Source organism: Thermobia domestica, chromosome 3 (genome assembly GCF_964235325.1).
Source record: "Thermobia domestica chromosome 3, izTheDome1.hap1.1, whole genome shotgun sequence".
Taxonomy (NCBI): domain Eukaryota; kingdom Metazoa; phylum Arthropoda; class Insecta; order Zygentoma; family Lepismatidae; genus Thermobia; species Thermobia domestica.
In genome coordinates, this window is record NC_137456.1 from 273,980,993 (window position 1) to 274,006,303 (window position 25,311).

Below are 25,311 nucleotides of genomic sequence, written 5' to 3' on the forward strand. Positions count from 1 at the left end.
TGTAGAAAGCACTGACAAAATATTATTAAATGCACGGATAACATTTGGACAATAGCTTGATCCCTAATGTTTGTGTGTGTGTGTGTGTGTGCTGTTTCGGCCTACACTAGAAAGATACCTATAAAAAAACGGACCAAAGCCTGGCTGTTGACAAATATTTCCCGCCGGGGCACTTCAGACATCTTACTTCTAAATTTTGTCCACCATCGTCCTCAGTTTTTAAGAAAACGTATTTTTTTTAAACATGCGAACAGTAAAATATTTTCGTTCTGCATCTTTATAAAAACAACACCAATTAACGTAAACTATACGACCATTACATTCGTATTTCATTCTCTGAATGTATTGATTTGAGCTGTCAAAATCTATGACAAAATCTTCCAGTGTTTCCATTTAGTACCCGTGATTTGCCTTACGCTTTACTCATCTTCCAGAAACAGCATGTGGCACTAAGATCTTATCTGCTTCTATGTGTGTCGGTGACTAATTGTTGGTCACTGACATAGTTCTTGTTCCAACACTCCATTTTGGGAAATTCACTTACAGGCAAAAAACATATTTTTCCGAAAAATAATATACTTGTGTTGTAGTTACTCATCCGAAATGTAATGCACAAAAAATAGCGCAAACTCGGTACGTTACTTAAAAATTTGTAACGCGTTACCATCGTAGTTACTTTAGGAAAAGTTACTTAAGAAGCAGCGCGATACTTCCCAAGACTGTATTCAATGTGTTTTACTAACAGGGTTGTATATACAAAAAAGGGATTTTTCAGGCATATTTCTGTGTCCTATTGAAAGATACTCTAAATATTTTCAAGTAATTTTGTGATTTTCGTAAATCTTGCTAGAATAGCGGTTAGCCGTCTTGTGAGTACTGTTCGTAAACTCAAGTCTATTTCAGTTTTTTTTTTAAGCTACGTAGTAAACTTCTGTCATACAACACAACCGGTAGTCGTATGTCCGTCTCTCAGGCTGTCTGTTTTTCTTCAACATATCCCATAAATTATGCAATTGTCTTGAAATTTAGTATATATCAGTTTCCCCAATCTGTTGCTTGGAATTGCAATCTATAAATTACACTGTTCAACAACGAAAATGTAAATTGAACAAAATCAGCTAATTCTTATTGATTTTGTGGTGCTGATCACCAATTTGAAAGTTATTTTCGAATATTAGCTCTACTTTTCGTTTTACAGGCATGTCTAATAATAACGCTTTAAAAATAAATATATTCGCTTCGTTTGGGGTAAAATGTTACACTGATCTGGCAACACTGGAGAAACAATATGAACGCTTGGTTTCATTGTGTTCCTTATCTCAGTAGTGTTCTGCTATTCTTAGAAAAGTCAGGTTTAGTGTAGTTATCAGCGTTTTGGGTGTGACGTTTGTGTAATGCAGGACATAAAAATACAACTACGAGTACGCAAAAATACTGGTATTTCGAATGTATATTTTTAGACAGTTGTCGGAACTATTTCAAATGACATTTTGAGTATTTCAAGAAACAAAAATGCCGCAAAATTGTGTAAACAGTGCGGATAGCTTCTGCTACGTGTGTGCGGAAGTGACATTTTCCTCACAAAAGCAGACTATAACACCACTAATAAGAAAAGCCTATCAATATTACTTTGGTTGTAAAATTGGAGACCAAGATAAATCTTGGGCACCCCACATTGTGTGTAACACTTGTGCCAGCAATCTAAGAAATTGGATTAATGGGAAGGGGCGCTCAATGCCTTTTGCAGTGCCCATGATTTGGAGGGAGCCAAGCGACCACATCAGAGACTATTATTTTTGTATGGTTCCTTTCGTCAAGAAGGGAATTTCCACGAAGAAGAAGCGGGCCTTGATCTATCCTAACATTCCTTCTGCAATGCGACCTGTTCCACATGGAGAAGGACTACCTGTTTCTGACCCACCTAAAGAATACGATCTTTTTTCTGATGATGATCAAGAAGTTGAAGCCCCTGAATCAAGTACTTCGAAGGACCCTACGTTTGTTGTAGAAGAACCTCCATGTGAACCACATAGACTTACTCAAGAGGAACTAAGTGATCTAATCAGAGACTTGGACCTCTCGAAAAGCAAAGCCGAAATTTTAGCGTCACGCTTAAAGCAATGGAATTTATTGCAGGAAAAAGTAAATATTTCTGTGTATCGGAATAGGGAGATGATGTTCACTTCATTTTTTACTATGGAAGACACACTTGTGCATGTACAGATGTAAATGATCTCATGAGTGCACTTAAAATTAATTACGAACCTACGGAGTGGAGGCTCTTTATAGATTCGTCCAAGTTGAGTTTAAAGGCAGTGCTTTTACATATTGGAAATGAACTTCCTTCAATTCCTGTAGGTTACGCAGTTCATATGAAGGAATCTTATGAAAACTTGAAACGTTTACTTCAAGCCTATAAATATTACGATTTTCAGTGGCTCATTTGTGGTGACCTTAAAGTAATAGCACTGTTGCTAGGTATGCAGGTAGGGTATACAAAGTATTGTTGTTTTATATGTGAATGGGACAGTAGAGATCGTGGATCTCATTACCGCAAAAGTGATTGGAGTACCAGAGAAACTCTTCAGCCGGGAGTGAAAAATGTGCAGCATGAACCACTGGTAGATCGTAACCGAATTTTGCTTCCCCCTCTACATATTAAATTAGGTCTTATGAAAAGTTTTGTTGAGAGCATGAACCAAGTGGATGAGGCCTATAAGTACCTAAGAGAACAATTCCCTCGATTAAGTGATGCCAAAGTTAAAGAGGATGTTTCATAGCGCCACAGATTAGGCAACTATTCAAAGATCACAAGTTCGACGAAATTCTCCAAGGTGAGGAGAAAGCTGCGTGGGAAAGCTTGAAGAGTGTTTGTTCACAGTTCTTGGGAAGACACCGAGCAACAAATTACGAACAACTGGTAGTAAAGTTGTTATTATGCTACGAAAATCTTGGTTGCAATATGTCTCTGAAACTCCACTTTCTTCATTCGCATCTAGACTTCTTTCCCGAAGATTGTGGAGCAGTAAGTGACGAACATGGTGAGCGTTTCCATCAAGATATTGCAGCCATGTAGAAGAGATATGAGGGAAAGTTGAGTTCTAACATATTGGCCGACTACTGTTGGATTATTGCAACGGATGCTCCAGATGTAACCTACAAAAGGCAAGCCAAGCGAAGACGCTCAAAATAAAATAAACATAATCCTGCACAAGGGATCACTTGAAACTTTTGTCTACATTGCAGTGTAGTCTTTGCACAAAAAGGTATTTGTACATATTTTTCATGTTTTGATGTTAATACTGATTTTTATTACGGAATTGTTAATGTTTAACTTGACCACGAATACTTTATTTTCTGTATCGCTGTGAAACTGGTATTTGCGCAATTTTGAAAAAGGAAGTACAAGGGTATAGAAAGCTATAGGTTAGGGTACTTCTTAACTCCCCAGCTTATCACATCACAGTGAAATAGATAGAAAAGTGAAATGTAGGTTTTTACAAGGATTTTGCTTAAATTTTCTATAAAAATACATTTGTATATATACAGCTACTGTTGTACAAGGGCGTTTTTTTCACAAACTGAGCTAAGAAAATTTTTCTATTATCATTTCCTTTCATATTATGCTTAAATGAATGTGAAAATCGCAATTTCAAAAATTTACACACTTTCCATCAAAATTTGTTGAACAGTGTTATCAGATAATAAAAACCACATCATAATGCAAGTTTCTTACTAAACGTCATTCCATTTGCTTGTTCATTTGTTTTAATAGACTACATATAACACCCTCTGTATCTACTTGGGGCCTGTAAAAACATTGCATCAAAAGTATCTTACAGTTTCGACTTATTCAGAAGGCAGGTTTTAGGTAATTCACGTGTGCGTGTGTGTATGTTGGTTTATTTACATATTAACAGATACATGTGTGTTATAGTAACAACTTTTTTTTTTTATCCCATTCTAGAACGAGTGATTTCTTCAACTGAGGGAGTTTTTTTTGTCAAATGAAGTACCTACAAAATAGTTCTTGTAGCAAAAGATGGCTTCTGGTAGAATGAACATCCCATCGACAACACTTAAAATAAAAATCGAAAGTGAAACTGCTGAAAATTGTATTTCAACATGTTCTGTGAAATTTTTGAAAACTGAGGAATCAACAGAAAGTGGAACAAATGGATGTAATAATACTGAAGTTTCTGCGATGCCTAAAGTCAAAACAATTTTTGAAAATAATAAAAACGATATAATATCAGATTGGAAATTAAGTTCAAAAGCTATATGTTTAGTACAGCCTTTATCTACTTTACTTACAAGTAGCGAATCACTTCACTATAACTTGGAAGTTCTCGATAAAAAACTTGTTGACTGTACTCTTAGTGCTGGAGAATCAAAGAATTCCAAATCTAATGTTCGCAGAAATAAAAAAAAGAAGACTCAAGAAAGTGAATATCGAAAACTACTGGAATTCAGGTATGTTTATATTTGTATTATCCAGGATTGTGAAAAACTGAGTTTTTTTTCCTAATTACTTACTCACTAAGAATCCATGTGTTATTGTACACATATAAGTAAAATTTTAGGAATCTCTTCTCGTACAAAGGAAATTTATCAAGATTCATCGCGTTTCGTCGGGCTCACTTTGAACTCCAGTCCATTTATATTTTGATTTACAAAATGAAGGAAATACAGAATTTTGTAGAGTAACAGGGAGATGAGTAGTTGTTTATATTATAAACTAGAATTAAAATTCTTTTCCCTCTTTATACTCAGGATTCAACAGCCAGCCGTTATGACTGAAGATTCTTTCAATATTGCTCAAAAAATGTCAGGTAAATACTAGGATAATACCTCAAAACGGAAGTGAGAAATTAAAGAAAACACTTTATCATCACATTTGGCTTAAATACTGTGTGACGCATATATATATATATCATCAACTCTTATTCCGTAGAAACTGTGTGCTTGACAAGAAGTGATATGTTTTGTTGGTCTTATGTCCAAGGAGTATATCGTTATAGCGAAGTGTATTTTCCACTCTGCTTTCGACGATATAAAGTGATTTTGTCCCTTAAAGTTTTCGTAAATACTATTTTGCAAATTATATCTTACAGTGGGCAAGAGATGATTATAAAACATATAGGTGAGTTATTTTCCCTTTTTTTCTCATGTTGTCTGAAGCTTCCGTATTCAAATTTCCAAGACGAAGATCCTCTTACACTTTTGGTATTCACAAGTTGAGCTTAGAGACAAGAGAAAAATTTGAATTTAGTCAAAATACTGTGTTCTATTGCAGTACGTTAAACGCCCATGATGGACGTTTTATTTTCTTTTTTACATTTGTACAAGAGTGTCTTTGCTAAATTCAAATTCCTTAAGCAAAAAATAATTTTTCGGAGATTGCATTACTATCGAGAAATTTGTTATTATATAGTGTGTACTGCAATATAGTGACAATACAGTGTATACTTAGTCATTACCACATTTTCCTTTCTCGATTACATAACATTTTTTGAATTGTGTAGTGTGTATTGAATTTTATTTAGTATTAGGCTGTTCATGATTCTTGTCGTTAGAGGGAATATTCTTCAACTACCGGTCTTATATTGGTTTGATAGCAACGTCCAGATAATTATCTTCTCTATATAACGTGTATGCTTTTCTTTAGGGAAAAGTCTGGTAAAAGTTCGTTTACTTTTATACGAGTCTAGAAATAGAGATTGAGCTGTGCCCATTTGTGTGACTCATACTGTTGATAACGTTCTGAGTTTCGTGATGGGGAACGTGCAAGACCAATAACGAACATCTTTTCTTTTTCTCGTATGAATCAACAATTTGCTATTAGTCCAAGTTCCTAAACAAGAAAAACCTTCAAAACCACTTTTCTCTCTTTTTTTTTAATCAAAATTTAAAGTAAAATATTTGGGTGAATGCAACTGCAGCTGCTTCAATTGCTTTTGGCTCTTTCATTCTTCTCGTTCCTCGTGTATAACACTCTTCCGTTAGTTGCAAAAACCCTTCCTGTGTGTTGTGAAATCACCTTATGAACGTTTCTTTTTTTTAATTAAAACACGGAGTACATAGATAATGATTATGTTTTACAAGCCGAGTTTCAATGATGTTTTTTTCTATTATTGGTTATATTCGTCTTCTTTGTTTAGAAAAAACAAACTGCCAGAAAGTGTCGATTGATCTTTATTTTATGCATGGAGTAGAACACTCAGATCAAAAAGAAAAACCCTTAACTTTTCGTTCGTAATGCATTCTTGCCTGATGTTTTTAATGAGTCTCTCTTTCTGCATTCAGACACTTCTGCTTCAGGAGCCTCCATTGTTAATAAACGACTGTATTACTACTACACTGGTACAAATTTCCGTTTAGGAAACATTGGAGTTTACAAATTACACCTTTGGCGTTGAAACTAACACCCTAAATCGTCGAATATAATCATAAAATACTTCATTTTTTAAGCTTCTAAACAAAATGCATAAACGGGAGAACCATTTTCAATTTATCAGATTACTGTTTTAGGGAAAGCGGACACAGAAAATATGGCTTTATGCTCTCAGACGCAGCATTTAATTACAGTGCATTGAAATTACAAAATGTATCTTTAAGTATACCGATTGAATGTCCACTGTGTATAGGTATACTACTTTGTGTATAGGTATACTTTTATTTCTTGTCACTTCAAAAAAATATACCTTAAATTGGTTGCGCTATTCTCTCAGACATTGGATTTCATGTATTTGATACTATAGACTCTCGGTTCATACTGTATGGGGAAATTGCATTTTTATTTTCTTGCATCGTATATAGGAGTTTAAAATTGCAGCATTGAATATAGAGAGTTCGCTACGCCACATTCTGGAGTATACCTGATTCTGGAGCTTAAGCAACACTGGAGTTAAATAATATGCCTTCGATACTGTTTAAATTTCTTCGATTAAAGGAAAACAATAAACGAAATTACAGATTACTCCACTTACGAGCTATGCCATACTAATAGTAACTGAATGGAATATAAAGATCATTTTTTAACATGTTCATTACAATTTTGAAATATAAGCAATCAGCAAAAAAAAAAAAAAAAGTAATGTTCAATATAATTGCGTTAAAGTTTCTGTGTTAAGAAGATTTTTTTATCTTCAATCTAGAATCATATTAGGTGATAACAAAATGACTTAATGGCAGCTTTAAAACTAAGTTCAAGAGCTATTACTAAAGTACTTATCAATTCGTAGTTTATTCTTATCTGTGAGCCATTTCACAGTGAAGTAGGTTTTATTGATATATTTAGACTTTAGTCGTAGCGCTGAAGAGTACAGTGTTCACTCACCTGAACAGATTTGAATGAAAGCGAAAAAGACATTCCTGGCGGTGATTGTTCTGAATTGAAGAACAAATCTGAGAAATTCAGGTATACCTATATTTACGATATTTCTCCGAATCATGCATGATACTAATATTTGGATGCTTAATACCGTGTCATACTTATTAATCGCTTTTTCTAGTTTTAGTCTGAAAAGAAACTAATGTAACTGCAAGGAATATGAATAAACGATAGTACCTTTCTAATAATATTTTCGTGTGGTATTTTACATACCAATTTTATTATTGATTCGTGGCAAAATATTCAACTAGAAACTTTAAAATAACTTATTTGTAAATTTTTCCTTGAGATGGGCAAAAAATACGATATTTCCCTACGCCTATTATGGTTATTTTATTAAATAGTTAATTGTAGGGCCCTATACTTCTTATTCACATCAGAAGGGACATGAGCAGTAGGGTGGTGCGAAAAAATCAAATTTTCTAGTGCCGAATTCTAATAAAGCTCAATAGTTGCGTATTCGCATGCTAATCAATTGAAAAATAACGAAAAAAAATCACGCTTTGAATCTTCAATTCGCTTAAACGACCTAGAATTTGAAAAAACAATAACACCAAAATTTATCTTTGTGCAACAAATATATTGCTTTTTTCATTTCTAAACGTCCAAGTATTTTTTTTAAATGTGTAACAGGCACGTAGCCAGGATTTCGTGAAGGGGGGGAGTCCCTGATATGAAATACTGTGATCATTACACAAAGGGCTCGATAATTCTAAACAATGTTACTGAAACATACATTGGTTCGTTTAGTCAGGATTTCGTAACGGGGGGGGGGGGCGGTGACATGAAATTCTGAAGGCCCAGGACCTCGATCAATCTAAACTACTTTACTATCAACCTATATTGGTTTGTGAGGATATGTTGGTAAGTATTTTAACAAACTATGTAGAAATCTTGAATAAAATTAAAAAAAAAAACGTATTGAAAAAGATTATAGAATATTTATGTCCTTCCTCTGTTTATTTAAATGTAACAATTTTCCTTTCATTATTACCTCAAATGTTATAAAATGATCATATTCACTATTATAAAAAGTACATACTCAATAATGTCTTGTAAAATATTTTACAATATCTGCGTTCCTTTTTCTGTTGAATCAAATGTTAACAGAACTTTCCTTCCACATATATTTTTGTTTTTATTATTCCGTCAACTACAGTCTGTTTCAAATGACAGGTTAAAGGAGCAGTAGAAAATTGTTTTTGAAATAACATGTTTGATATTGCAATGATGCGATGACGAAAAATTATGATAACAATGTCCACGCTGTTACACACGGCACTATGCTTTCGGAAACTTAAAATTCCCTGACTAGTAGCAGAAATTCTGAAAATTCCGCAACTTTTCTAGAAATTTCAAATTCCCTGACTCTTCCAGGATATCGCTCACCTTGCAGCCATGTATTGCAAGTAATACAAATTTCCTCATAAGAAAGAGTAACCAAAAGCTTCCTGTAGTTTATTTTTAACGCTGATCCTTCTTTTTCTCATTTCATTTTGTTCCATCCTCCCTTAATTTTTTTCATTTCTGGTCTCAAAGGGGGGGTCCGTACCCCCCCTTGGCTACTTCCTGAAGGTAATGTGTTTATTAATTCCTTAATGTGAGTGATTTTATACATTTTTGTGATAGTGATTTATAGCTCTTTGCCCATTTCTCAACTTTTTCTTCTTTCCTAAAACGGCCCAGAACTCACAAGGAGATGGCTGCAATTCGAGTTCCAGCCATACCCTATCCAACGATTCTATCGATTAGGATGTGCTAAATTATCTTGATTTAGTCAAGAACGTTGTTTTAAATTCAGATTTTTTAAAATCAAATTTCGGCATTGTGAGTCTTGAGAGCAAAGCTGCTCTAATGTAGCCATCTCTTTTTCCTTGTCCGCACACTTTTACTGTAGACTCTGGAACAAGTTTAACACATCTTTCAACTTCCTGAGTAAGGCATGGAAAACTTAAGAAGTCAAACTCATGAGCAGATTTGCCATGCATAAGTGATAAGCTTTCGAACACTGGACGGGCAACAGCTTACATTTTCTCCAATCTATCAGGTCACTGTAGTCCGTAGTATCAACATTTTGATTGAAGGTCTCACAAAAGTTCTAACAGAGCAATTCAGACATGCCAGTGTGCTCTAGATGTGGCTACAAGTGATCCTAGACCTCTCAGTTACTTTTGTTGGCAGACATGTGCAAACCGGTTGTAGTTTCTCCGACAAATCCTACAAACGAACTCAAAGTGCTTGTAAATTACATTATGAAGAGATATGCTTGTAGCTGGTTCGACATAGAAAAATATCAGTCCGCGAAATATGAACATAAATATATTTTGAAGGTAGTTCAAACAATTAGATATCCGCCAAACAACATTAAAAGAATCATCGATCCTGTGATTGAGAGATACGCGTTCTTCTGTGATCCAGAGAACATACTGTTGGCTTAGAGTGGATAAAAGACAACACGTACGAGAATTGGGTTACAGGAGAGTGTGAGAGTCAAGAAGTCAAGATCCGAACAAGAAATATGTTAGAACTTTTATGGCACCATCAATAAATTGTAATGTCACGGACGACAATGAGCTGGTAGATTGGAGAAAATATAAGCTGCGCCCCCTTCAGTGCTCGAAAGCTTGATAACACAAACTATCTTATGACCTATGCATAACAAATCTGCTCGAGACTGACTTCTTAAACTTTCCATGCCATACTCAGGAAGTTAAAAGTTGTATTGAACTTGTCACAGAGTCTGCAGGAAAAGTGTGCGAACAAGAAAACAGATGGTTATACTAAAGCAACTCTGCTCTCAAGACTCACAATGCCAAAATTTGATTCAAAAAGAAATATGAATTTAAGACAACATCCTTGACTAAATCAGCATAATTTACCACACCCTAATTGATAGGAGAGCTATATAGGGTGTTGGTGGAACTCTAATTGCAGCCACTTCCTCGTGATGAGTTCTGGGACATTTCAAGACAAAAAGTTGAGAAATGGGCGAAGAGCTGCAAAATAATTATGAAAATGTATAAAACCACTTACGTACGAATTGTTAACAGACATGACCTCACACAACTAGAATAAAGTACTTGGAATGAAAAAAGTAATCTGTATATTTCTTGTATAAAGGTGCATTTTGGTGCTTTTTCTATTTTTTAAGTTTTAAGCTGTTTGCGCGAACTAAAGATCCAGAGTGTGAATCTTTTTGTTATTTTTCTATTCATTCCCATGCGATTACGCAACTTTTGAGCCCTATTAGAATTTGATAACCGAAAATTCGATATTTTCGCTCCACTCTAATGAGCAGTAGCTAATGGTACGCAATATTTAGAGTAGTTGCCGAAAACAAGCCCCCTTGTTGTCTCTTCATCTAGCGTTATTGCAAATAAAATTGAAGGATTAGTGATGTCAAAATTGGTGTTCCAATAAATTTAACATATTCATTGTGCATGCTAGAAATGTAAGTAATAGCTGTAGTAATTACTTTTCAATTTATTCCACTAGAACTGCTAGAAGCCGGGTCGTCGGTTTCATCCTGCTATGACCACCGTATAGTTTGTATTTTGTCGCTGCCAACCTGAGCCTTTATTAATTATAACATTAATTATAAATGTTGTTAATTATTTCTTTAAATCTTTCTCTTGTAAGTTTTCTACATTGCGTTCAAAGATGAGCGATATAAGCAAAAGTATTTGTCGAGGGTTCAACTCTCCTTAAAGTCGACTGTCACTTTATTCTTACGTTACAAATTCTAATATAATTAAACCTTATATTAAATTTAGAAAATTTGAACTCTACCGAAGTAAGTTTCTGCATGCGTGCCTCCAAAGAGTCACCCACTGTACTTTTTTTACGTGGTTAGCTTATCCTTGCATGAGAGAGGCATCCTCTCTGAGGACTCCTTGTTTCAGCATTAACGCTTGATATAAATGAATTGAGTTCTGAAACCCGTAATAATTATTTTTTTAACAACATTTTCTACGACTTACAAATTCGAACTTTTTTTACTGAGAAAGAATAATTCGAGCTGTACGAGTAAAGGCAAGAGGTTATGTTCCCGCCCGATTGCAGTCGCATGTTAAAAAGAGTTAATTGTTTTAACTTCTTCCTTATGCAAGATATTATGAACAAATGAACATTTACCATATTAAAGTATGTATATTAACACCTATAAATTTTAGAGCTTCAGTCCCCTTATTAACAAGCTTCAGAGTACGCCGCGGCCCTATTATGTAAGATCACCAGGATTCCTACTTAGCTCGAAACAGTGTAGTTTCTTTCGCGTGTGACAATTGATTGTATTATTTTAATCCCTACACGTTTGTTCAGCATTTTTTAAATAGATAGATAAGTAGAATGGAAGAGGGAAAGGAAAATGTATTAATGAGTAGTCAATCGTAAACACGGAGCAAAAATAATGAAATAATCTGTGCCTTATAAAGATATGTTAGTTTTAAAAATGTTAACAATATGTGCCTTATAAAGATGTTAGTTTTAAAAATGTTTTACACAAGAAATGTAATGTTATTGTTTTCTGTCTCGTATTGTACTATAGAAATTTAAAAACAAACTTAGATTTTAAATACATCTAGCAGGAGAAAGAACCGAAGTACAGTTAATAAGTTACATAGTTAAATATTCTGTGATAGGGTACAAGTTGGATTTCATATAAGAAGTGGCGTGGGAGATCCGGGTTCGATTCCCGGTGGGAGCTCATGTGGTTCGGATTCCACATTAATCAGTAGGTTCACGTCTCATATAGCCTCGCTTCTGAACGGGACATTAAACTTAACATCAAGTCAACTCAACTGTTATAATAAGAAATATTAAGCAGAAGGTTGAGTCAAAATTTACATGCGGAAAAACTTATTTTAAAGATTTTCTCAATTGTTCCATATGGAAGCATAAATGCCTGAATCAACACAACTAATATATATAGAAACATCCGGATTGCACGTCCATATGCATAATGCATTTATCTGCTCGCTAAACACGGGAATTATTATAGTAATATAATATTTCCAGTTAGCACATGTGATATTGATAGTAGTGGAAATAGTAACTTAATACTATCGCCGGCTGCAGATTGAAAACACCGGACTTTAGACAGAGGAGAAAGCCGGCTCGAGACCATGTAACTTGTCATTTCGAAAGCTTTATACAAATAATTCACAGTAAGAAGGGGTTATATGATTATAAATTATAGGTGAAAAATTTTGTTACTTAATTTCTGGTTTTACTATTAGCTCCAATGCGTTCCATTTTGTATCGTTGACCCTTTGACAGATATAGCTTGAATCAGATGAACTTTTCTGTCCGAAATGTTGGTGCTCTTCTATGTGATCGTTTAATTCTCAATGATTTCATTTCTCTTTCCGGAAAGTCATTTACAACATTACAAATTTCAGCATTTTATGTCATTTCATTACGCCACTTCCGCAAAGGGAAATGATGAACAAAGCTAATTGATTTTGAAATTCCAAACTATGCCATATTAATACTAAGACCTTGAGCATAAGAATCACTTTTAGATACACTCATCGATATTTTGAATTATTTAGATCAGCAAAAAATTAACAGGTGAGTATAGTATTGACTTTTTTGTGTAAAGATTTTTAGACTATTCTAAATTTAAAATCCTTTACGTGTGCGTGGGTTTTCTCGGGGTTCTCCCGTTTCCTCCCACTTTCTTCATTCCACCATTTCATTCATTACTCATCATCACCGTCTCCTTTAGCCTAACCGGCATAACCGTGGGACGTAAAACTCAAAGATTTCATTTCATTTCATTTTTAAAATCCTTTAAAAGGTAATAAAAATGATATAGTAACAACTTGTCAAGAGAGTTCAATAGCCATATCTAATGAGTCGTTTGTCTATATATAATTCATTGTAAAGTGTTAACCATTTCGCAGTAAAATAAGTTTCCTTACTACAATATTGTGAGTTTTTGTCGTAGGGATGAAGATTTAAATAATCAATGGTCTACCCGTAGTAGAGATAAGAGCGGAGAAGACGTTCAAGATGATCATTGTCAGGAACTGGAAGAGAATTCTGAAGAATTCAGGTACAGTTAAATTTATTCCATTTAGGATTAATCGTGAGCTGTATCCATAGGCGTCAACACTTGCAATACTACGTTAATTAGATTTTCTTACTTTAGGTAAATTTGTAGTATTGTAATAATAGGGAATTTGAATCAAGAATAGAATGTATTTTAATGCTATGTTCTCTTGTGTTTATATGCATACAACATATAACAATGATACACGAGGCAAGGGTTGAATAAGAAATTTTATTATAAATGTTAATTCGTAAATTGTATCCCGAAGTAGGTTAAAAGTACGATATATCTACCTGTCATGGACCGTTTATTAACTTAATAATTGTAAGAATCTCGAAATTATTCACTTTTTTGGTGTGTGATTATAAACATAGCTAGGGGAATTCTTTGGTTGCATGAAAGTGGAATTCTAGATAAAAAAGACGTACATCCTGGTGTATTTCAGCGTTTAGTAGCGCAGACTAGAAACAAGAGAAACTTTACTTTAGTTATATACTGTTTCCTAATAGAATACGTTAAATATACAGGGTGAGGCAAAAGTCTAAATATATCCCTATAAAAGTCAAAGGGTGTGAGAAATCATAATGTCGTTTGGTATGAGATATTTATAGGTGGGGGCGGACCTTACAGTGCTATGACGACACCCGTCTTGATATCCGCCTTCTTGGATTTGGGTTACGTTTTTCAAATGGGAATTAGGTCATGTCGCATATCATTTTACAATGCCTTTCCCTGAGAAATACAGCTGTGCAATCCGTTTCGTGGTATCTTTATTTGTGTAGGAACTATAACCTGTTAAAATTTAAAATTGCAATGAGGTGGTCAATTTTTTGTATCTTGCAGGTGATCCACATTGGAACTTACACAGAGGAACACATTGAAATTGTGTTGACGAGTGGTGGACAAAGTACCAGATTGATTGCTGCTGACTTCAGTGCCCGGCATCCTGATAGAAATGACATTTCACATATAACAGTTTCCAAGTTATCGGACAAATTTGGTGATGCTTTGGTGTGGGATTCGGGACACAAGAATCGTAGGTCCGGTGTTTATTGATGAAACCTTGAATGAACAGATGAACAGAGGAATCTTAACATGCTCCGTGATTATGTTTCCAAAGTTGCTGAATCCGCAGGGTGATTTCCCAACATTCTTGTAACAGTTTCCAGGTCTCCGGATAGGTAGGTGTCCTGTGGAAAGTCCACAACGTTCCCCTGATATCACACCTCCTTTATATCGGGCCATTTGAAATCAATTGTACATGAGGTAAAAATCAACAATGTAGCATATGTCTGCCAGCGCATTGAGGAGGCGTGTGCCTCTGTTGACCCACAGACCCTGCAATGTGTGCAGCAGGACTGGCAAAAAAGACTCCAATTGTGTATACAGCACAGTGGAGGTCTTATTGAGCATATGTTGTAATGCCGACTCTGACAATTGTCTCTAATTTCCACAGGTCATAACTTCTACACGAATAAAGATATCGCAAAACGGATTGCACAGGTGTATTCTTCGGCAAAAGACAATGCAAAATGATATTTCACCACAACCCCGTTCCCATTTGATAAACGCGACCCAAGTCCAAGATTGCTGTCGCTGTCGCCATAGCTCCTAGAAGTTGCGCTCCCACCTATAGACACCCCATACTAGACGAAGGTATGATTCCTCACACCATTCGACTTTTATAGAGATGTATCCAGACTTTTGCCTCACTCTGTATTTGGCACTCATTTTGTCATTCTTTTCTTTTCCATTTGTACAACTTGTTTGTCAAATGCAGATTCTTAACGCAAAACTAAATAATTTCGGATAGATTGCATTTGAACCCATACTGAAAAATATGTCAGTACATGAAGTCTATGCCTGTACAGAATATAGTTTCTTGATTACTCGACATTCATCGAATTGGGTTGTCAAATGAAATTTGTTAGGTCTTGAATTACCATGTTTCTCGTTTTTAATTACGTGTATTATATTCTTTAAGTGTCGATCATATATCCATTTCGTAGCAGTATCTAGATAATCGTCTTCTGTATATACTGTGCATGTTATTCTTTTGAAAAAAATCTAGTAAAAATTCATTTTTTATGCAGATCTTTGGAAGTAAAGCTATGCACAGTTGTGTGGCATTTACACTTAAAGACTGTTTAGGTTTATATGACAAGAAGCATACAATAATAAAATCAAATATTTTTATGCGTGCTATACGAATCAGCACTTGCTAGTAAATGCACGTTTCAAACAGAAATGGTCGTATAGAACAACTTATTTTTTCGAGATGGTATGAATAGAAATAATATTTAGTGAAGTATCTCTACCTCTGTATATGTATATGGAAAATATTACCTTACTAGGAAACACTTTCAGTTTAGGTCACATTTTTTATCCTTTTATTAAATACACTTTCCACGCAAGTTGCAAGAATGTTTCCTCTTCCTTAAGGAATTATGTTATTATTTGCTTAAGTAAAATTCGGATTGCATGGACAAGGATTATATTCCAGTAGTGGTGTTTCTTCGATATTTTTATATTGCTGAGTAAATTTAATGTATTTTTTTAGAACTGTCTTCCTTCTACTTTTAATATCATGTTAATTAATATTTATTTCAATGTTTGGCATGTAACACATACAAATCATGCTGACGCAATACTTTTGTTACTTACCTCAGTCTTTACTGATGTGACATTAGCTTCGACATTGTTCTTATTGATATATGCACATTTCTCCATTACGTGTTTCAGCTTTGTTAAAAGTAATGGTAGTTTGTTTTCTATACCTTTGTAATGCTAGTTTGTTTTCAGTTCATATAAACAAATGTGTTTGTAGATTTGTCATCTTTAGAGCAAGAGTCAAGGGTCAATTCCCCTTTTGGAGAATTTTCGTCACTGTATTAGTAACGTTTCTTAGGGTCTTCAGAATCAAATAATAGTGGTTGGTCAACATATAAGTGCAACACCAGGGTACTGGGTCCCTTAACCCTTTCTTCACGCATGTGTATCTACAGATATCGATGGGATCTCATTAAATGACCGTAGATCAAACCGTCAGTTTAAGACTGAATTAAGTTATACCTTGATCGATATGTAAGAGTGTAGCCTTTCAGCTTGCGTTATGAACGGGATATTTCTGCATACAAAGGAAAATAATTGAGGGATATTTAAGAAAATTTCCCTAAAGGAAGTCCCTTCTCGCGGTTCTTTTAGTTATTACATGGCAACACCAACTTAAACTGAAATTTCATCTTGATCCATCAAACAGCAGCAGAAGAAATGTTTTTTTATAGCTTTCACATAGTTGATGATAATCGATTTTCATGGAGGTATGAGTATGACTTTGTGACCATGTTCCGACCGTCAGTGCGACACTGAAACAAGTTATACGTCGATCGATTTGTAAAAGTGTAGGCTTTCAGTTTACGTAATTAACAGGACATTTCTGCGTACAAAGGAAAAATAATTGAGGGATATTTAAGAAAATTTCGTTTCACGATTCTTTTAGTTATTACGTGGCGGGACTGCAAAGTAGATAAATAATAAAATGTATTTATGTGCCCAATTTTATGTCCCACTTAAACTAGAAATTTCATCTTCATCTGTCGAATAGTAGCAGAAGAAATATGTTTTTTTTTTTATTATATAGTTTTCACAGAGTTCATAATAATCGATTTTCATGGAAGTACGAGTGTGACTTTGTGTACATGTTCCGACCGTCAGTGCAACACTCGAATATGTTATACGTCGATTGAATAGTAAGAGTGTAGGCTTTCAGTTTACGTAATGAAAAGCACATTTCTGCGTCTAATGGAAAAATAATTGAGGGATATTTAAGAAAATTTCCCTAGAAAAGAGTCCCTTCTCACAATTCTTTTAGTTATTACGTGGCAACACTATAAACTAGGTGATCAATAAAATGTATTTATATTTCCTATTTTACGTCCAACTTAAACTGAAAATTTCGTCTTGACCTATCAAGTAGCGACAGAGGAAAAATGTATTTTATAGTCTTCACAGGGTTCATAATTGATTTTCTTGGAAGTACGATTATGGTTTTGTGTCGATGTTCTGTTTTATTTTTCTATCGAAAACAAGTGAAACAAATTATTCTAGTTGATTTTCTCATTCGTTATATTATGACAGGTTCCCGAGAAGTCCCCCTGGAAGCTTTTATCGTTTGTTGGTTCATGTTATAATAGAAAATATTTTAAAGGAATAATTTTACTGTTGTGAGGTTACAATGTGTTTTCTTTTTTTTTTTTTTTTTCAAATACTTGTTTTGGTGTTCTACAATGAATACAAGTTCCAAACATGGCTGCTGGTTATGTGAAGTTATCAAAAAGACTCTCGAAGCTGTTGCATAGTACATGTATTCTTGTTGCATGTGCACATAGATAATCGCACTTAACGTAGTATTTAATATGTAGTTTTTTTAGTTCCCGTAGTACTAAACATTTTGTTATTTTCTTTCTCTTCTTGTCTGTCTCTAAATTACTAATAATAATAGCACATTCGCCCTGAAATCCACGTGTTCCATTTATTCTGATTAAGAGGTGCAAACAAAGAAACCAGTCAGACAGACTACAATTGCAACAAGAAAAGGGATTACTGTTTTAAAATTTCGAAAAATCTGTGAGATAGACTACGCATAAACAAAACTGACATGAGAACGAGAAATTTCATCGAAAAAAGCTTCTATAAAGCTTTCAGATCAAAGAACTGCGGCAAGAGAGTATTCCTACAGATACGACACAAACACAGTGTATCGTTCAGACTTCCAAAGTTTTACAAAATTACCACGTTTGCTGTGTTAGTCTGCTAAATCATGTCTGGCGGAAAATTGTACACTCATTGTGGATAATTTACCATATTTAAAGCGTACTGCTGCATGACAGTGTGTAGCAAACATCATATTTAAAGAGGAGCAGTGCGTATTTTGCTAGAAACAGCGAAAATTGGTTTCATGATAAAGGGAAAGAATGTTTCATGAGATTCGTTTGTGACATGTGTCATTAGAATTACTGAACATGTCATGTAAGAAACTGCTGCTCGAAAGAAACGAAAGTTGAGTCCAATATGGCGGCTGGTGTGGATAACACGTGTCTGAGGAGCAGTACTTGATCTAATTTGTTTTGCATATGCCTACATTCATTTTCAGTTACATCTAAAGAAAGTAAAAGCAATTTTGTGACCAAGCGTTTGAGTTGTGTATGAAATCCGTATATATGAAGACCCATAAATATGCAAATTACTCATATGGGCCGCTAAAATTAGTACAATACACTTTTCGCCGCGGTATTTAAATCAATTTTAGATGAATCCTGAGGGGACACTTCGCGAATGTACGTTGTTAGTAGTTGTGCAATAATCAACACCCGCCCAGATCCCGTCACTATCTCTTTTGAGCGCTGTCGGAAACAATAATTTGCAAGTGGTACCATCGTTCCAACAAAGCACCGTATTCGTGGTGTATTCTGTCGTATACATTGCTCTCCGACGCTGCGGTGGGGAATCCCCATTTGAACGTTTCCAATCGATCATCCAGAACGCACGCTAAAAATAACCAGGTCATTTTACTTTTGTACATATTCATTTTCACGTCCACTACTGCATCTCATTTGGTGAATTCTATTCTTCATTTTGAGAGTTCCCTTGTGCATTTCGCTAAGCTCCTTTCGTTTGCGTCATCATTTTAGTCGGGTGACTTTCTTTACTTTCCTTTGACCCAATGTCATTATCTCTGTTTGTTCGGTAGATATTGGACTTAGAAGAAGGAGGCAGCGAAACGTCGCACGACTGCTGCTTGAAAACGCCACCGCGTTGGACCTATATTCACTACAACTTTTTCCTTATTTTTAGGTGTAGAATCACCTCCAGAGGTCTTGATCTTCTTTCCTTCCACCATGTATTTTCATTCTTTGGTCACTTGTGATTACATTCATAATGTATGTTGAGTAAATTTTTGATATGTAATGAAGAGAATGAGCTTTAACTACATTAGGTGATATGCTGATTTAATTAAATAGCCAAACTATGTAGAAATCATCAGTTATATTTTCTCCAATGTTACAAATAATTTTACTGGAGTTTTACTAATTGTAGCAATTTGTTATATCGTAAGATTGTATTATTTTTCTTCGTTGGTGTATATGGCTCGTTTATATAATATTTATTAGCATACATTTTTAGCGTCCATTTCGTGTTGGGTTACTGATATTAACGATAATCCTGCTAAGATATAGAGGAAATATACTTGTAAACCGAGATGCTTTTGTGTAGACTTAAACTTTTCTGTATAGATCTTCAGTATCAAGAGACTTATAATTTTCATTTACCTTGGACTTGATTATTCTTAGAACTGTACTATGAGGAAATTACATAGGATAGTATGATAATGAAACGACGAATGTAGGTGATAATAAACATGAAATTAAGCCGAACATATCAAATGAAGCATAATCAAAAGCGGTATAATTTTAATGAGATAGGCATTCAAAAAATGAAGGCGCTAAATACTGAGATGTATCGTAGTCAAGTCAAAATTTGCAATTTATCGCAGTCGGTTCAAAGCCATTTTGACGGGAAGTTGCACCCAAACACTGCAGTGACGAAAATATGAGGAGGGAGCCCTGGAGGCTAAACGGAGATAGACACAGATGGGCAATATCTATTCATTTTCCGTCTGTAAGTAGGAGTTTCCTTTGCGCAGAAATGTTCCCTACTATCTGTACGCCTTGCATTTATGGGGTCTACTTTCTATAAAACTTTTTGTTCCCATAATGTTTGCTTTCCGCTTTCGTGAGATTTATTGCTTTCTTAAAAGCGCTTTCGTGCGTTTTACAACGCCTATGACGTGAAAACTGTACTACTTTCTACCCATGTTCATTACCCACATTATGCTTAATTTCTTGTCTAATATCATCGGATAGAGACTGTTTATCTTAACACACTTCATATCGAATAAGCTAATAACTTATTCAGCAAATCACGAGGCAATATTTTACATTGTATATTATTATTTAAATTTTGCTTGCACTATCGCGTTCATTGGACTGAGTGAGGTGGCCCGTAATCCACATGCAATATATCTGCAATGTATTTTCTGTTATGCAAATAGTCGCTATCAAATTAACGAAATTAGGGAGAGTTGCTAGTACTGTTTTGACATAGTATATGTTTTGTTTGGATGTTTAAAATTCCATTTCTAGGATGTTGGTAGCAGAACGGTAATTGAAGTTTCTTTAACCCTTTGCTACCTCAGTTTGTTAAAGATCAACTTAGAGCATGTAATATGCGCCACATTACTTTTGTGAGTGTATAGTTTTCAGTTCATGAAGTCCTTTGCCGAGAGTCTTCGAGGAAAGTAGCATTGGAAGTCCGAGTCAGCTAACCTTATTGTTTAATTTGTAATCGTATTTTCTCACGACTGTTTTATTTTAATGCACAGTTTAAAATCACCAGCTTCCTTTACAAGATTATAAACTTAAATCTTTGTGTCATAAAAAATGTACTTTTGAAATAAAATTTTTACGTAAGAAAAGTACTGACTTCATTGACAGTCCTAAAATGTGTTTCCTATAGGGCACAATTAAGATAGTCTCGGGTCCAAACCCGCTTTGACACTTGATACGTTATCTCGTAAGAAACACCGATATAAGGTAAGATACTCTTTGGTTGCCGAGATGTTCAGAGAAGAAAAATCTGTATAACAGAATAATTAATAGGGATCGGCAAAACCGCTTTTTATAAAAACTGGAAAGAAGTTCCTAGGAAAGCCGAAATCCGAACAAACCGACATTTCGTTTTTTTTCAAAACCGGTTCGTTTTTCACGGAAAATCTTTTCGGTGAAAACTTTTGAGAGACACAAAACTATTTCTGTAGAAACGGAATCAATTTCCGGAGAACAACGAAACACTATTCTTGTGAGAAATAGAACCGATTTTGGAGAAAAACGGAACCTGTTTTTGAGAAAACCCAAACAATCCGTGGATAAACTGAACCGGTTTTGGAGAAAACCGAAACCAGTTTCGGTGCAAACCGAACCGGTTTTGAAAATGTTTTCTGAAAATTTTGAAATGCCGGTTTCGGTTTTTGTAAAAACCGAAAGACCAGTTTTTGTGCCCACCACTAATAGTTAATTAACAATAAACATAGAAAACTGAACTCCGGATATCAATATATACGCATAAAAAGAGGTAAACTGAACATTTACTGAACACACATCCATAATGTATGTTCAGTAACTAAAGACAGCTGTATCCCTGAACGGCCTCATTTTCCAGAAACGTCGATGAAAATTCAGCATTTTGTACTCACACAAAAGCATAGTTATTAGGCACTTCCAATAGTAAAAGACTAAATGAGATCTATTAATATTTAGTGCTATTCTGATTTTCACGTTTATGTAGCCAAATATATTCGCACGCTTCCACTTCGTCCTGGAAAAGATAATAAAATGTGATTAATCCATGTATGATCCTCCTGGGGGATGAAATGCAAATTCTCTGCGAAAAACAGTGTTATTGTAGAAAACGAATTTCATAGATAAAGCAGCACACTCGGAAGTTCTTTTGCGCAATATTAATGCCGTTGTCGCTGTTTGTTTTTCCCATCAATCACCAACGAAAATATAGTGAAGTTCTGAATAATTTCTCATATTAAACGTATACTATTGAAGGAGTATTTTGTAGTCTCTATTCTGTAATTTCACAAGCAGGAATAGAGTTCACCATGTCGTTTTCATTTAGTACTCAAGAAAAAACGGCAAATCTCAGATGCGTATGGATGAAAGAAAATCTAAAAGCAGGAGACACTTTATGTTCAAAACTTTGTTACTTTTTCACAGAAATCGCAAAAGTGTGGCAATCTGTTTTATGGAAAATATTATTAAGTAACTACATGTCCTATTTTTAAAATTATTTTAAGTGTGGTCTTCTGGTCCGTCTTGCAGCTCCAATTTGAAATTCAAGTAAGAACTTCACATCTATTTTTAACAGCATGCTTACATACGAAAATAAATTTTTCCAACAAACACATTTGTGCTCTTCGTTAAAGCGCTTGTGCTTTTCAGGGTAAATATTATTTGATGTGAAGAAAGCGTAGAAGACCGGTTCGATACCCGGCGGAGCTTATCTGTTTCAGATCCCAATTTAAGCTGTAGATCTACGTCTCACAGCTGTAGCTCCACACTCTTGCTGCTGAAAAGGGACGCAAAATTTGGAAAGAAATCAAATCAAATGTATACAAAAAGAGGGAAATAAATTTTTATGTTCTTCGAATATGTGTTGAATTTCCATTTCCCATACAATAAATCAATGCTACATGGAATGATTTTACATTCAAATCGTCAAAAATGAAAATTCTTATCTAAAAACATCCGTGAAACCGGAGAGGTTGGATATTACAAATAAATAAATTGCCCATATTACATTTATTTCCTTTTTAAATTGTAACTTCAAATACGATTCAAAATTCATTTTACCTATTTTGTGTCAGTAAAGACAAAGGCGGCAGAGAAATTACACGATACAAATTCTTAATAAATAATTATACATATCTAGTACGTTTAAAACTCACGGAAGTGTTAGATATCTAGAATCAGAATCTGAAATTAAAACAAAGTTAAATAGTTTGTAAATATATTTTTTTCGGTGACCCTGATTTTGCAATTTTCGAGTGTTTTTTGAGTCTTGCTTCCTAAAATAATTTCGTATTAGATCAAATTAACACATGAGAAATATTACCTGAATTTAATAATAATAAATTTTGCCACAAGCAACCTGAAGTTTTCTATGCGTTTAAAGTATAATGAATGAGGAATTTTTGAGACAAAAGTATCTTGTAAGTTTGGAAATACAATTGAGTTAATAAACATATTTTAATAAGTTAATAATTATTTAATAATTATATGCAACTTAGAAATAACGTCAGATGTATATTTATGGTACCTAGCTACCCCACAACAATATATATCATGGCCTTTTGCTGTTAAATATTTGGTTCTGAATATAAGATGGTGAACTTGAAGATGCGACCGTAATGGTGCTCTACAGGAATTGAAACAGTTCATCTTGATTATCCCGATCCAAAATATAATGCTCACATCCGTAAAACTTATAAAGTAACCTTGCCTTGTATTATATTTGAAAATACATTGGAAACTTGAAGTTTGGGATACCATTTAATAATATTCAACTGAACTAATTTTTCTGATGGGTTACTTTAGTTTAATATGAAATTATTTTAGTGCTTGAGATACAAAAATGCTCGGAAATTGTAAAGTAAGGACCACTCATATACTTCAAATCCAACTTTGGATGGAAAATGATGTTATTCACTAAATAGTAATCGAATATAAACTCCAGCACAAACTTCAAATTCATATCTTTAGAGTGATTGTCATTAGATGATTTCAGCAAATCTGAAATACAAAAGGCAACGAAAGCAATGTAGTCTAGTTTTTCTACTAGCCACATTATATGCATATACGTTATTCTACTAATTATCTTTTAGACTATTTTAAACTTTACTGATTAAAATTTGGGGTAACACTAACACTATAATAGTTCTTTCAAACTGAAGTAAACCATATTATATAGATAGATATAGATATCAATAGCTTAGTAGGTTTCCACTTTTGAGGAAAGCAAATGTGAAAATCGAAGCGCCATTTAATTGCACATTTTGCGCTTTCATTCCGATATTATTTTCCCTGAGGAAGTAAATCAAACCATACTGTTTGGAGGTCCAGCATTTACCATGATACGCAAATGCTTATAAGTTTAAAGATTTACCTTACTATTGAACTGCACTAGTCTATTGTTAACCTTGGTGCTTGCGTATTTTAGTGTAGGATATTATGTTTAATATCTGATGGCTACATTTTACTTAACGTTCTTCAAATCGTTATATAAAGGTACCCAAGAAAGTTGTATCGCTTTTTGTGCAGGTCTGTTCAATTGGCCCTCACATCGTGACTTCAGTGCGAATGAAGGTAAGGCGAAGGTCAGTTGTTGCTGTAGGTATATTCAACACACTACCGGGCAGTTAAGTTACACCCTGAACTTGCGTAAGGACAGAGTGAATATGGGACATCCACAGAGCGTCATAAGTTCCTGTATGATGTACGATTCAAACTAGCATCAAACGCGCTGCAGTGGGATGTGGTGACCCGCGGACAATGGAGCAGCGGTTCAACGAGTTAAGGACGGTGAAGAAACACTTGAAGACGCACCACTTGTCGGAAGACCAACACATGTACAACAGAAGATCTTTAGGCAGCAATTAAGGCGAATAGTAATCAGACGTGAGGAACTGGGACTGCAGCTCAGTGTGAGTGGAGGAACTATTCGGCAGCACCTCCATCAACTTGGGAAGTACTATAAGTTGGGTGGGTGGGTCCTACATAATTTCACTCTAGGCCAGAAGGCAAAACAAGGTGATACCTGTCTTTCTTTGCTGTTTGGTCTGAGGAAGTAGCCATTTCTGGACAGGGTGTAGACATGTGATGATAAGTGGGTCCTTTGCGAAACTCCATGGCGCCGTAATCATTGGTTAGCATCCTATGAACCGGTTCCAAAACAACCAAAACCAGACTGCACCAAAAGAACGTTCTCCTGTGTATTTAGTGGACTGGTCACGGCATCGTGCATCAAGAACGGCTACCAGCTGGTCTGAGCATCAATGTAGTTGTGTGCTGTCAGCAGTTGAACCGTGTTCAGGAAAACTCAAAACTCTGGAGCTATGAAATTCTGAACCTCAAAGGGATCCTTCTGATACAGAACAAGGCTAAATCCCACGTGGCTAGGATGACCCGGGACATCATCCTACGCCATGGATCGGAAGCATTATTGCATCCGCCATACTCCC

At 34.9% G+C, this 25,311-nt stretch overlaps 1 protein-coding gene across 4 annotated transcripts in view; it reads left to right on the forward strand.

Annotated features, from left to right (window-relative positions):
• LOC145681057 (uncharacterized) overlaps positions 1-25,311 on the forward strand; it is a 53,162-nt gene that overhangs the window by 18,678 nt on the left and 9,173 nt on the right. For all 4 annotated transcript variants that reach the window (XM_081752404.1, XM_081752405.1, XM_081752406.1 and 1 more), the window contains exons 2-3: positions 3,968-4,473; positions 13,344-13,451. In XM_081752404.1, coding sequence (XP_081608530.1) covers positions 4,043-4,473; positions 13,344-13,451 — 539 coding nt within the window. In that variant the 5' untranslated portion in view covers positions 3,968-4,042. The remainder of the gene's footprint in view (positions 1-3,967; positions 4,474-13,343; positions 13,452-25,311) is intronic.